Source organism: Prinia subflava, chromosome 9 (genome assembly GCF_021018805.1).
Source record: "Prinia subflava isolate CZ2003 ecotype Zambia chromosome 9, Cam_Psub_1.2, whole genome shotgun sequence".
Taxonomy (NCBI): Eukaryota; Metazoa; Chordata; class Aves; order Passeriformes; family Cisticolidae; genus Prinia; species Prinia subflava.
In genome coordinates, this window is record NC_086255.1 from 28,901,281 (window position 1) to 28,914,209 (window position 12,929).

At 38.9% G+C, this 12,929-nt stretch overlaps 1 protein-coding gene across 7 annotated transcripts in view; it reads right to left on the minus strand.

The window, feature by feature from the left end:
* Positions 1-1,573: 1,573 nt before the first annotated feature.
* RHOBTB1 (Rho related BTB domain containing 1) overlaps positions 1,574-12,929 on the minus strand; it is a 50,295-nt gene continuing 38,939 nt past the window's right edge. For all 7 annotated transcript variants that reach the window (XM_063406101.1, XM_063406096.1, XM_063406102.1 and 4 more), the window contains 7 exons: positions 12,328-12,513; positions 9,639-10,600; positions 9,101-9,219; positions 7,196-7,346; positions 5,518-5,606; positions 4,372-4,477; positions 1,574-3,866 (listed from right to left, as the gene is read on the minus strand). In XM_063406101.1, coding sequence (XP_063262171.1) covers positions 3,697-3,866; positions 4,372-4,477; positions 5,518-5,606; positions 7,196-7,346; positions 9,101-9,219; positions 9,639-10,600; positions 12,328-12,449 — 1,719 coding nt within the window. In that variant the 5' untranslated portion in view covers positions 12,450-12,513 and the 3' untranslated portion in view covers positions 1,574-3,696. The remainder of the gene's footprint in view (positions 3,867-4,371; positions 4,478-5,517; positions 5,607-7,195; positions 7,347-9,100; positions 9,220-9,638; positions 10,601-12,327; positions 12,514-12,929) is intronic.

The following is a 12,929-nucleotide window of genomic DNA, read 5'->3' on the forward strand; positions in this document are numbered from 1 at the left end:
CTGAAGTCTGGAAGAATTGAAATATGTCACCATGGAGTTTGTGTACCAAAATTAATCCTATTTAGTACATTAGATCTTTATCTAAACCTCTTTGTACAGAGGATGAGAGACTTGACCTTAGAGAAGGATTTCCAAGATGCCTTCAGTTGCTCTATCAGTGCTTGTTATTTGAACATGGAAAAAAGAAATCCCCCAATTTTACAAATCAAACACTTCTAGGCATAAGCTGTTCTTGAGGGCTGTCTGTAGGCAAGCTGCTGAAGAATTAGGGCAATAAATCACTGTGCTGCTTCTCCTTACTCCCTCTGTGAGAACCATACTTTCAGTGCTCAGAAGGGATTTCCAGATTACTCCCTTCTACTAGGCAACCCTTCTTAACAAACCCGTATTTTTAGTACTGTCTAGCTTACCTTTGCTCGCTTTGAGGCCTGATCTGACTACAGGGCTGTGAAGAGCAGGTCTTCAGTGAATGAACTCAGGGAGTTGTGGCTGAAGTCTGGCCACTCCCATCTTACATAACTCCATTTCTGGCTTTGGTGGGCTACTTGTGGGTAGGAAGCCACAGAAACTGGTCTGTGGTGCAGAGAAAGTTGCTGGCAGAAATTCTGTCTTAAAGAACAAATAGGAAAACATTGTTTTCTAAGAGGTAAAATGAATGAGGCTCCCCAGAAACAAAGACTTCTTAATATTGGTCTTGATACTTTAAAAAGAATACCCTGGAGAGCAATGCTTGTGATTTGCTCCTTCCTCCCATGCTACTACTTTTGTCATAAACAAGAGAAACATTTTTACACCTGACATCACCACTCCTTCTTTTGAGCCCATTACCTTTACTAATGATAAGTTCAAAGAAATAAAATTTTGCTTCCAAAAGTAAATTAGATATGTAACATTTTCATAAATTAGCACTTGAAAAACAAACACTGCACTGAATGTGCTTACTTTCAGTTGACATTGGCATTGCTTTGTGATTTTTTTCAAAGCTCTCAACGTGGCATTCTTTGCATGGTATCTTGCAAAAATTGTCTAGAAAAGTACCACCTTTACACATCTATCAATTAAATAAGCTGCATTCAGGAAGGTAGTTGCTGAGGGTTTGCTAATAGGTAATGAGGAATTCTGTGAGATGGTTGACAACTAAGGCAGTGAGAAAGTGGGAAAGCAGTGTTTGTACAAATTTTAGAGCATACTGAAAACCTTACAGACATCCTGCTGTTTACCTACATTGTTCCTCCCTGTGTCTGTCATGACCAATTAGTTTCATGTCCCTTGGGTAACATCATGCTAATTAAATATTAGATTTTCCGTGGGGAAAAGTGGCAAGAGGTTTGTTTTTCTTTTGCTGTGCAGTTTACAGTAAGTGACACGCACCAACCTTCCAATACCATACCCAAACTCTGTAGGATTTCCTTGTGACATTCCTGATCATAAATCCTAATGTGCTACACAAATATGCCAAAATTCAGTAAAATTCAATGAATGACAGCACAACTGAATGCTTACAAGCAGCACTAAAAAGGGAAGGGTGCAAGGCAAAATTAGGGCAGTTTCTTCAAAGAGCTAGGAGACAATGTGTAACTAAACCGTTTTATTGACTTTTTTTTCCAAAATAAAAAACACAAAATAGCCACCAAGATTAAAGGCCATAGACAGCATTAACCAAATGAACCAGCCACTTGGTTATAGTAGCTGATAACTAATATAACTGGATATTATTGCATATACCTCAGGTTCATTTATATATCCATTACAGTTTGGCAAGATTACAATCATACAGTAGCTTTGGTTGTGTAAAACCTAGTAGCAATACTTACTTAAAATGTGACTGGTTAACATTTTATGACAACAGCTATTTATCTCAGTCTTGACACATCTTCTCTCATTCCATGTTCTTGTCCACATTGTCACTGACCAAGAATTAAGGAGACATATTTGCAACCATCATTTATAGCCCTTCTTTATCACCACGTGGTGATGAATCTCAGAGGGGTAGGAATCTCTCACTTGCTTTCCTCATGAAGGTTTGTAGAGCAGCCTCTCCTCCTGTGCTGGGTGCTCCTACCAGCCAGCTGTGGTAGCCTCAGCTGAGCAGGAGTCCTTGCAGAATGCAAATATGTCGAGGTGTTTATGGCTTTCAGGCCAAAGCCTTTCCTGACCTAGTGCTGGGGGGGTGACTGTACTGCCTTGCCTTTGGATACAGAGAAAAAACCACAGACAAACAAACAAACAAACAGCTTTTCACATTGGTGTGCTGAGCTGCCAGCACAGAACAGTATTAACAAACCTAATACACAATACTACCTTGGTTACAGAGTTGTGCCTGAGACGCTGCACAGGATTGCATGTGTGTGTTCTACAGTCTATGTATTTTAGTTTTGGTCTTTTAAAAAATGCTCTCATCCTTACATAGTCTAGTGTAACACTGCAGCTTTAGAGTAATGGTTGATAAAAAGTCATACACACAGGCTATTTGGAAAAAACTGGAAGCTTTTTCTTGTCTTGCATGACTTGTGCAGAATTCCTGCCTTTCTGCCACCAGCCTGCCCCCAGCGTTCTGGGAACATCTACTTCCACAGGAAATACATCACCTGCTTAAAAAGAACCTAAAACTCTCAGTTCCACCTGGGAAGAGCTATAAAAGAATTTGGATCAACCTGAAGTAATCTTGTGTGTGGAGACCCTTCCTCACTTAAAAAATGCTGGAACACTAGATAACATCTACTTGTTTGTGCAGCCCTTTCATTTGCTTGCACTGAAGCAAAAAGGAATTCAGCATGAGGAACGGCTGCATGGTGAAGATCCTGCAGAACAAGGTAACTGCCATGCAGTAATTCAAATGCAAGCAGTGTAACTGCTTTTTGCATTCAGATCCATACTTGTATAAGGATATAAATTAATAAGCCCTTCTAAATGATTTTAGAAATATCCTCTTTGATCTAGACATATAAAACCTCTGAATACCTAGAATCACTAGATTTCACATGGCCCACGTAGTCATAATTATTTGTACTTACATGGCAAATATTAGAAATACATTTGCCTGCAGTTGAACAGGTAATTATACTGTCTATTATTCAGCTGAGCAAAGATCAAGCACTCTATATCTTGCAGTTATTGGATCTTATTCTAACCCTTTGCCTTAGAAAGGGGAAATAACCATCTAATTATATTACCAGTGCACAGTACTTAGTTTGAAAAAGACAACCTATAGTAGACAACTAGATTTTTTTCCTAAGATGACTTTTAATGAGATACTCTAAAAGCAGTCTCTTATGACTGAAGATTGTGTATTTCACTGTACTCGCATAGTAAAAATAGTTAAAATCTAATTACAAAGCTGCTACATGGTTATTTTGTGGTCTGTAAAATAAAACAGTATCCAGAATTGTATCTGAACAAAATAGACCAGACAGTATAAAAATATTTCCCAACTGGAGATTGAAACATTAATGCTGGATTTGAGTTTTGTTGTATAAAAAGTAATGTAATAATGGTTGACATTTATCTGCTTACCAGTCAAAAATATACATATGACTTCAAGGAGCTGTTCCAGGCTCATTTTCAGTGAGCTTGTGCTTTTGACCCTAGCAATAATAAATGCACACGTGGAACACAGTTTCCTGAAAACCTGAACTATATCTTATTTCTAACAATAAGACTAATTTCTGGCTATGGATTTCCACTTATTTGCTTTGTTCAGGCCACTACAGCAGAGGAATTCCAGAAGCACCACTTCCGCTTTGAATGATGTTTGTTCAGTGCAACATCTTCCTTTTCTCTCTCCTTTTTAACTCGCTGGTAGTGATCTTCTTCCTTTAAATACCACACAGGCGGCCACCGATGCCTCTCAAAATATTCTTGGTTATCTGATTAAAAAGAAACAATTAAAAAATTCCCCAAAGGTGCCAGTAAGATACACAAATCCTAGAAATGTCTTGCAAAAAGCTATGCCACTAATCATTTATTCAGTGTCTATGCTGGCTTGCCTATCAAGGATTCACCCAGTTTCCTCAAATGCCTTAAGTGTGAAAAGACTTTGAAAGTGGTTACACACAAGAGGCATTAGTTCACCAAGAACTGTAAAAAGGCAAGGCCTTTACAGAGTGTATTTTTCATTGCAGAGCCTAGAAAGAGCTCTGTTCCTTTTAGCATCACTGAATTAGGTAAAGAACATGATGCTTGCCCAGCCATCAGGCTAATGATTCCGACCTTTCTTTGCAGATAAGAATTTATGAATGCTATTCAAGATAGCACAGAGGTTCAGTCTCATGGCTTAGCTACCTGAGCTCATCTTTGTCCATATGTTTAACCAACTGGGTGGGGAGAAAGAAAGGGAAACCCAATGAAAACTGGTGGGGAAGTTGCCCATACCTGAAGATTTAGCTTTGATTTCCTTGCGGAACTTGGAGCAAACGCTGTTGTAATTGGTGCAGATGTAGTGCAAGCACCAAGCTGCCAGCTGGTTAGCATTGTGAAACTGTGAAGGAAAACAAAGAGCTTATTCCATTTCCTGGGGTTATCATTCATTTTGCAGCCCCTATTAAGAGGTAAAGCTAGAATGGTCCCAGCAGATGGTACCTGGCTGTGCTCTCCCAGGTGCTCATTCTGACTCTCTGATCTCGGGTTATAAACATGAGCTAGGTGCTGACCACAGAGGGTATTCTAACAGTAGTTAGAGATATTGCTTCTGTCTCCAACCAGGAGAAGGAAATAAAATAAAAAATGCCCTTCCTAAGATAAAAATGAAGTGAAATGAGCTGCGTTCTCTTGGGAGGGGTTCAGTTCTGGTTCTGCAACAGGACTGCAGGTATTGCATAGAAGGTCTCGAACAGGGAGCTTTGTATGGGGCCAGTGTTTCAGTGCTACTTCTGTGCAATGTTTTAGTGCTATTTCAAGCCAAACTGCAGCTGATTCATTGTTTTAGCTTGTTCCACTCTAGCTGGGAGTCTGTTGCATTTTGGGGAACAGAGGTGTGCAGTTTAACTGTGAGCTGGAGGCTCTCTCTTTTAATTATTTACGAGACTCAAGAAATATCGAAATTCATTTGAACATAAAGAAGATTTGCACATACTCTGAATTATCAGATGAGTGACTTTAAGTAGCCAGTTTAAGTATTCAAGAAATGTTGTCTTTGCAGTACAGGTGTAAATATATCTCTGAGAAGTGAATTGAAAGGAATGCAAGACTCAATCACCATTACAAAGCTGAACAGCTTCATTACATTACTTTTCATGTTAGTGCACCACGGTCATGAGAACAGAGCTTGGAAGTTCCACAATCAAGACAAACTAAAATATATATTTGAAAGACAATTCCCCTGGCGTTCCTTAAAGGGATATTTTACCTTTGAACTAATGAAAAAACTCTCTAAAAGAGAAGATAAAAGTAAGTTGTACCATCAGTCATTGTCAGAGCTGCAGACTTTGAGCCACTTAGAAGCACTGCTCAGAACCAGTAGGGAGCCAAAAGCAATCCTGCAGCTGACCAGAACACCTTGAGAAGGCTGTGTGCACTGACCTGTGCCAGTTCCAAATAGGAGAGGACTTCTCCGTCGATTGCAACGCCGCTCATGGAGGCCTTTGTCAGCTCCTGCACCGCGTGCTGCTCTGTGAGGGGAGAAAACCCAGCACTGACAGGGGAAACGGGCACACTGCAGGCTCACAGCATCTGCTGCTAACACACAACCCAGGCAGCACGTTCCTCCTCCCCCTGCTGTTAACCAGCACTGTCAGGGGCCACAGTCATACAGATACCCTCTGAGATCTGGGGGAAGTCAAATGCTGACCTTTAGAGCTGTGGCTGAAGATGTGGTCCATAACCACTTACAGAAAGACAAAGTTCAGCAGCCACTAGTCTCTCTTTGGCAAGGGTTCAATATTCAATTTAAAGTAGAAATATGGATCAGCTGTCTCAGTTTTTAATACAAAGTTTTTAACCAACAGTGCACTTGCCACTGAATTATTTATTAATGAGTATACACACAGCATTGATAGAGAAAAGGTCACTTCAGGCCCTCTTTAGGTTTTCAGATCAGCTGTTCCAAGGGATTCAGATGAAGGCTGACCAACCCCCTCAACAGTCACCTCAATTCAAGATTCTCCTTACCTACAATCTTAAGATTGTAGGTAAGAACCTTAAAAACCCTTTCCTACAATCTTAAAAGTCTGAGTGGTTTTTTGGAGACATTGGTTTGATTCTACTGGGTTGAGTTGTTGGCAGTAGCCTTTGGACTCAAAATTATTTCACCAATAATTAAATGGAATAAAATATTCTTAATGCTGTATGTATGTTTACACTGCAATTACCTTAAAAAATACCCCAAACTTCAGCTAAAATATGCAAATAAAATTTGGCAATAAAGATTTGGTCTGTCAGAACCAGTAAAGACAAGAGACAGTCCTGATGCACAACTGAAGGAGAGCCAGGGTTTGGTATGTGATTAAATTTGGCCTAAATGTAGTCCTGTAGGTGGTGTAGTTTTGTTTCAGCTTTCTCTGAGTTTTGGTCCTGGTCATGTCTTCAGAACAATGCCAAATTACTGACATAGAGAGAAACAAATTAAACACAACCCAAACAACCTCAGACGTCTGGGTTGTGTATGGATTTATTTTTAAAACTTTAGTGGTATTCTAACCTGTAATTTTTCTTTAAATATAGGATTGAAAAGTTTTTCTTCCTGAAATGAGGGTTGAATTCCCATGGATATACCAAAATATCCAATTCCCATCTAGTCAAAAGGGACCTAGATAGCATTTCTAAAACCATGATCATCTAGATAAGTTTTGGATTGGCTCAGTTGCTCTCTTTGAACAGAAATATAAAGTGGAGCACTTCACTCATTACTTAATGGAAAACCCAGAGTCCTTCCTGGGTTTAGGTAAATAACAACAACAGAATGGATATTACAATCCACAGACATTATCCTCAATGCTAAAGAGAAGGTTTACTCTTTTTGTTTTTAAAGCACAGAAAACTTCAGTGTTCTGTGCTGGATTAACACAAAACTAAAAAAGGCAAGAGAAAGGCAAATACACCTCTCTGTGTGAAAACATCAATTTGCATTACAATACCACTCTCAGAAAAAAAAAATTATTTTCTCTGACACTCGAGAAAATCTTATGAGTTCCAAAAACCATTCAAGCACATTTCAGCTGTTGCAGAAGATACTGCATTGGACAAGGCCACAAATTGTTACCTGCTAGAGCAATCAGGTGAGGAAGGCAAAATCTATTTGCCAATGCAATTAACTCAAGGGTGTCCAGTTCCTGACTGGAGGACAGTTGCTTGGTATACAAGTAATCTAAAACTGCTTGCATGGAGGTCTTGTTTATGTTGGGCAGAACTACCTGGAAAAGATATTTAAGAAAATAATTTCTAATTATTAAGAGATTTTCTTAGAGCAGCTAAATTTCACTGTCTCTTTTTCTCTTCGAGCTATTTCAGAAACGCAGGGAAAACATTTTTCAAAGCAGAAATTTCCCATTCAAGTTCAAGACACTGCCAACAGGTAAGCACTGCTCCAGAGTCAGATCCTTTGCCAGGTTATATCCAAGCTGGAATTGGATGCACATCAAACAGTGAATCTGTTCAGTGCTCTCTAGCCTGCAAATTGATAGCTACAAACACTGAGCACGTCCCACGCCAAACCCCCCGTGGTGGGCTCCTCCAGGAATGCAGTCTATCTGCTCCTGGCAAGGGACAGTCTGGGGGTTCTGAGAATAACAGAAAACAGGGGATAACAGTAAAGCCATCCCTCTCAGTCTCTGGGTAAATAACTAAATTATCCAGGTAAAAAAGGATGAGAAGGAACTGAAAAATGAAGAAATGAGGAAAAAAAAAATGTAAGCCTTTTTTGCCCCACACCTTATGAGTGTAACCAGCATGGAATGAAGCTACCAAGACTAGGACAAAACTTGTCTAATTTCTCATGCTAAATCAAAACCTTTCATGCACATCAGCCACTCTGGGAAGCAGCTCAGTTCTCCAAGTGAGAGCAGCTAGCTGTGACACTCATTCGTTATTGATATATTTTTGTTAAGGCAGAGAACTGTAAATTTAATGAATGAGTTTATAAAATTTGCCCCAAACACAGAAAAGGTAATATGTAAAAACAGATGGTTTTTATTATTTGTAAACCATTCACTTCATATCTACCTATATTTTAAAACTTCCAGAAGCATTACTGAATGCTTTAAGCTCTACAAAATGGAAGCTAAATATTTTAAATTGGAAAGATGAGCTAAGACTGTAAAGCTGATAATTTGAAAAATGGTGGTAGAAAATAACTGCATATTCTTCATTATCAAATGTTGTGTACTAGAATCAAACTATGTATTTTTATTGAACAACTTGTTGAGTATGCCTCTGGGAAAGGAATTATGTTTACAGCTGTATTAGAAGAAGCCAGAAAAATAGCTATCAGAATATTAAACACAAAAAACTTGAGCACTTCATATGAGCCTAATTGTATGGAAAGCAACAAGAAAACCAACCAAAAAACCTCAAAAAACAAACAAACAAAACCCCCAAACTGGGTATGGCACAAGAAAAAAATATTAGCAGAGTGCTTGGAATTTGAAAAACAGACCATGAAGGCACATGAAAATACAGGGCTGCTTCTGCAAAATCTTAATAAAAGCATTGAGATCTTTTAAGCTGCACTACATACCTGCTTTACCTTTCTAGTTTAACACTCAAATGTTTTTAACGCTTTTTTATCTTTAATTTCTTTATCAATGTCCCTGCCCCTAGTATTCTTTGTAGTGATTTTGATGATATAAATATATATTCACAAAATCTATAAATTATTTTAAAGAAATTCACAATTAATACTTAATTTCCTTCCCCGTATTTAACATTTTACAGGACTTTGGGCTTAAACACTCACTCTGGTGGTGGAGGAAGACTTGTGCATTGGAGAAAGTGTGCTCTCTTCCTGGGAAACTTTATTTAATGCTTTAAGAAAAAAAACATCCCAGATTTGCAAGGAAGAATAAATCCCTGATTCTGGGGATTGTTGCAACCTTTCAAATAGATGATGCTTCCATCATCCTAAATCCATCAGACATTGTAAACAAAAGAGGCAAAAATAGACAAATACCTCACTGTTGGAGCTTTCAATAAATGATCCTCCAAACATAGCAGACATCCACTCACAGCTGCAGATCAGCAGTGGCTTGTGGGCCTTGATGCTTCCATCGTCCAATTTAAATGTCACATCTGCCATGGGAACAAAGGCACAGGACTGCTGCAAGTCTGTGTTTAAGGTGTAACCTTGTCTCAAGAATGTTTTTCACTTGCATGCACTTAAGCAAGGACTTCCTTCATTTCCCATCACCTCCACCTCAAAAATAACTCTTGCATTTTAAATAGTTAATGAAAAGCCTTGCTTGTAAACGGGGATATTGGATGTTCAACATTTCTGAGAATTGGGTCGCTTATTTAAAAGCTGTGAGTAGATTTTGCAAAGTGAAACTCCAGAATTCCAGGTTGGAACAGTTGGCATGACTAACACTCAAATTTTGGGGTCATCCCTCCTCTCAGAACAATGTAAGCTGTCACATTGTTTGAAGTCTATGAAGTGACATGGATGAGGGAAAAAATTCTCTTCGTGCTTAAGCATGTATTTATTTACTTACCAGAAAATGTCCCTTTGCAAAGGCACTCTTTTATGCGATTAGCTTTTCTGACATGAAATGCTTTAGTAATCTCTTGATTCATGAAGGCTTCTTTATTCATAATATTCTCCACCATCATTCGCAAGTCAAATACTTCCAAGATTTCAGCAATCTGAGCCAGTCTGGTGAGGTCTTTTTCATTTTCATCCAGTTGGCCTGTGTATAAAAACTGCAAAACAGTTTTAAAAGGTGCGGCCTGCACAGACGAATCCATTTTTACCACAGTTACAGGACACGTCCGCTTTGAGACAGGATTCACTTGCATTTCCTTATGCACACTAACAAACCCCTTACCCCAGGAGAACAGAGATCTTGCTGCAGAGTTTGTTTCACCAGATTCAGGTATGTTTAAAGACTCACTACTGTCTGGTGGGGGAATTTTAACATCAGGAGATTTCAAGGATGCCTCATCACTGTCACTGTTTGTCTCAAGGTGACTTGCCAGAACATCCTTGTTTGTATTCTCTTTATTACACTGTGGTTCATCCAAGTATGGACTTTCCTCACATTCCATTAAGAAAAGGTCATAAAACTTTGAAGAGGAGGTAGCTAGGTAAATCTTGTGAGCAAAAATGCAGTCCTGCTCCTGAAGAACAAACATGACATCTGCACACAGCGGGCTGTCCAATAAATATCCAGCTTCATTCATGCTCGGCACGGGACACTCGGGAATTTTGATAACTGGAGGAGGGGCTTTTGGAGGTAGGAATGGAGCCTGAAGCAAAGGTTTTTGGACCTTCTTTAAATGAGATTTCCAGAACTGCAGGTGTCTTCTGGAGATGAGGGCAGCTCTAATGGCATTGTCAAACACGTCTTTAATCCCAAACTGGTCAAATACACTGGTTTCATAGTAGGGTATCCCGAGTTCCTTGGCAACCTCTCTGCCTCTCTCTGGTGGCAAAATGTCTCCCCTTTTTATCGGCCTAGGGTTAAACAAAAAATGAACCTTGTCACACAAAGTTGTGCTACAAAGCATGGAATATTACCAAATATTCAGCACTAAATCTGAGATAACTATCATTCCAATGAAACGAAATAAAAACTAAGTGCACAAAGCCCTTTGGAAATCTACAATCATGACTTCACAGAGTTTTAAAATAACATGTACTTGTAATTTCATTAAAGTTTGTTGGTGTCTTTGCAATGTTACTAAATATATGTAGAAATCATTTACACAAAATGGAGCTGCCTCTTACTTAAAGTGAAATTTACAGTAAAAAAATTTGATTGGATACTTGAGAACTTTTGTTATTTAAAAAACCTCCTACCACTCCTTACTACTCAGATATTCTATCAGAACCTTTCTTTATATCCATCATTTAAACACAAATGGAAATTCTCATGACATAAAAAATGCCAGAAATACAGCTAGATATGAAACAGAAATATTACTTAAGCTCATTCTTTTTAAAGAAAATCATAGTAGCCTACAACAAAAGAATAACTGAACACACACTGCAAGAGATAGGCTTGTTTTGGCTGTAGGAGTATTATGTGGGAACTCGTGAATCTCCAGTGCAGCTCTAGTACACGATGCAGGGTAAACAAACCAGTAAAAAGTCTGGGCTAGGATCCATTTTCCCAGCACAAAAATCATCTCCCCAGAAGACATGACCCAAGAGTGTTTTCTCTGAGCCCACCACATTGGGCAGACACGAGCTGGCACAGACAGAACACGCCCCAGACAGCAGCTTGCTGAGTGCCAGCTAATAAATAACCAGTTCAGGTGGCACAAGGCTGTGCCAGACACGAAGAGTTCTGACTCAAACTTACTAATCTTGAAATCAGGGAGGAGGATTCGGGCAGAAGAAGAGTTTTGAAAAAAGACCATTTCCTTTTAAAGAGTCAACCAAAAAGCTCACTCCCACCCTCAAAGCAAAGAAATCTTTAATAAACAAATAGACCTATAAAAATTATATTGCTGCAATGCAATTGAAAGTTTTCTAAGGGCCCAGAATATATTAATTCCATCTCTTTATGGAAATTTCTTACAGTACAGTCATTAATTACACAATCGTGGATATTATTTCTGTGAATCTGGTCTCACTGAAATTCCCATAAAAGGAATAAATTAGAAGCAAGACAGTTATTGTGGGACTGTTGTGGCCAAATATGTAAATGGTTATATTTTGTATCTGGGAGAATCAAAGCTTCTCTAGAACGGACCCCAAACTCTCTTTTAGTCTAAGAACTTTTAGAAGTTTAATTTGCAACCATTCCATTTTCTGCTATGATCTAGGATTACATTTAGAAAAAAAAATACCAAGAATTAAGAAAATTTGAGTAGGATCTGCCAGTTTAGAACAGTACCTAACAATAGTAAGAGGGCAGGACAGGATACACATGTTCATGGAGAAAGATAAAAAAGAAAACACTCAGTAATCATTACCATCTCTATCTTACTGTAGTGTTCTGCCACCCAAACACATTTAGATATCCAATCTGCAAAAATTTTGTGGGAAACTTAATAACTGTGTATGTTAAAGAACGAACCAACTCAGAGAACAGAATAAAAAAAAGAAGAAAGCACATATATTCTCATTGTAGAAAAGGAAAGGAAACCAGGCTCTCCAGTTTCTCTTTTGCAAGTGTTGTACCCTATTACCAAGGTGATTCTTTTTTTAAATTCTTATTTTTGTTTAAACCTTACCTTGCCAAAGGCCGTCTGGCTCTGTTAACAGCCTCGAGATCTGCGTAGCGAAGGTCCAGCTGGCAGCCCACCAGAATGACAGGTGTGCGAGGACAGAAGTGCTTGATTTCTTGATACCACATTGTTTTCACATGATTCAGGGAATTAGGATTAGCGATTGAAAAGCACAGAACAACAACATCGGACCTAGAAAGGTAACAAGAAAATACCTGATGAAAACCCCACAAATGATTTGTGCTGCAGTTTCCCCTATTTCATTGCTACTCCACTCTGCTCTTTGACAAACGTGCTGACACCCAGATGTCAGGATACATGTTGTTCGTGCAGAGGTTTGAGAGAAGCTACACATTTCACCACAAAAGCATGGGAGCACAAAGCCACATACCTAGGGAGCACTGCCCCTCCATGCCGAGAAAATCCCAGCACGTGTGAGCGGAGCACTAAGAAGAGAGGTAGGGCTTTCCATTCTCTACTTTTACACGACAGTTACTCACAGGCTGCCATTTCTCCAGAAATAATTCTGCTGACTGGACACCTAAATTGCAGTTCAAAGGTCATTGGTGTTTAGGAATTAAAGAGGAGCTGTGCAAAATTTCAGAACA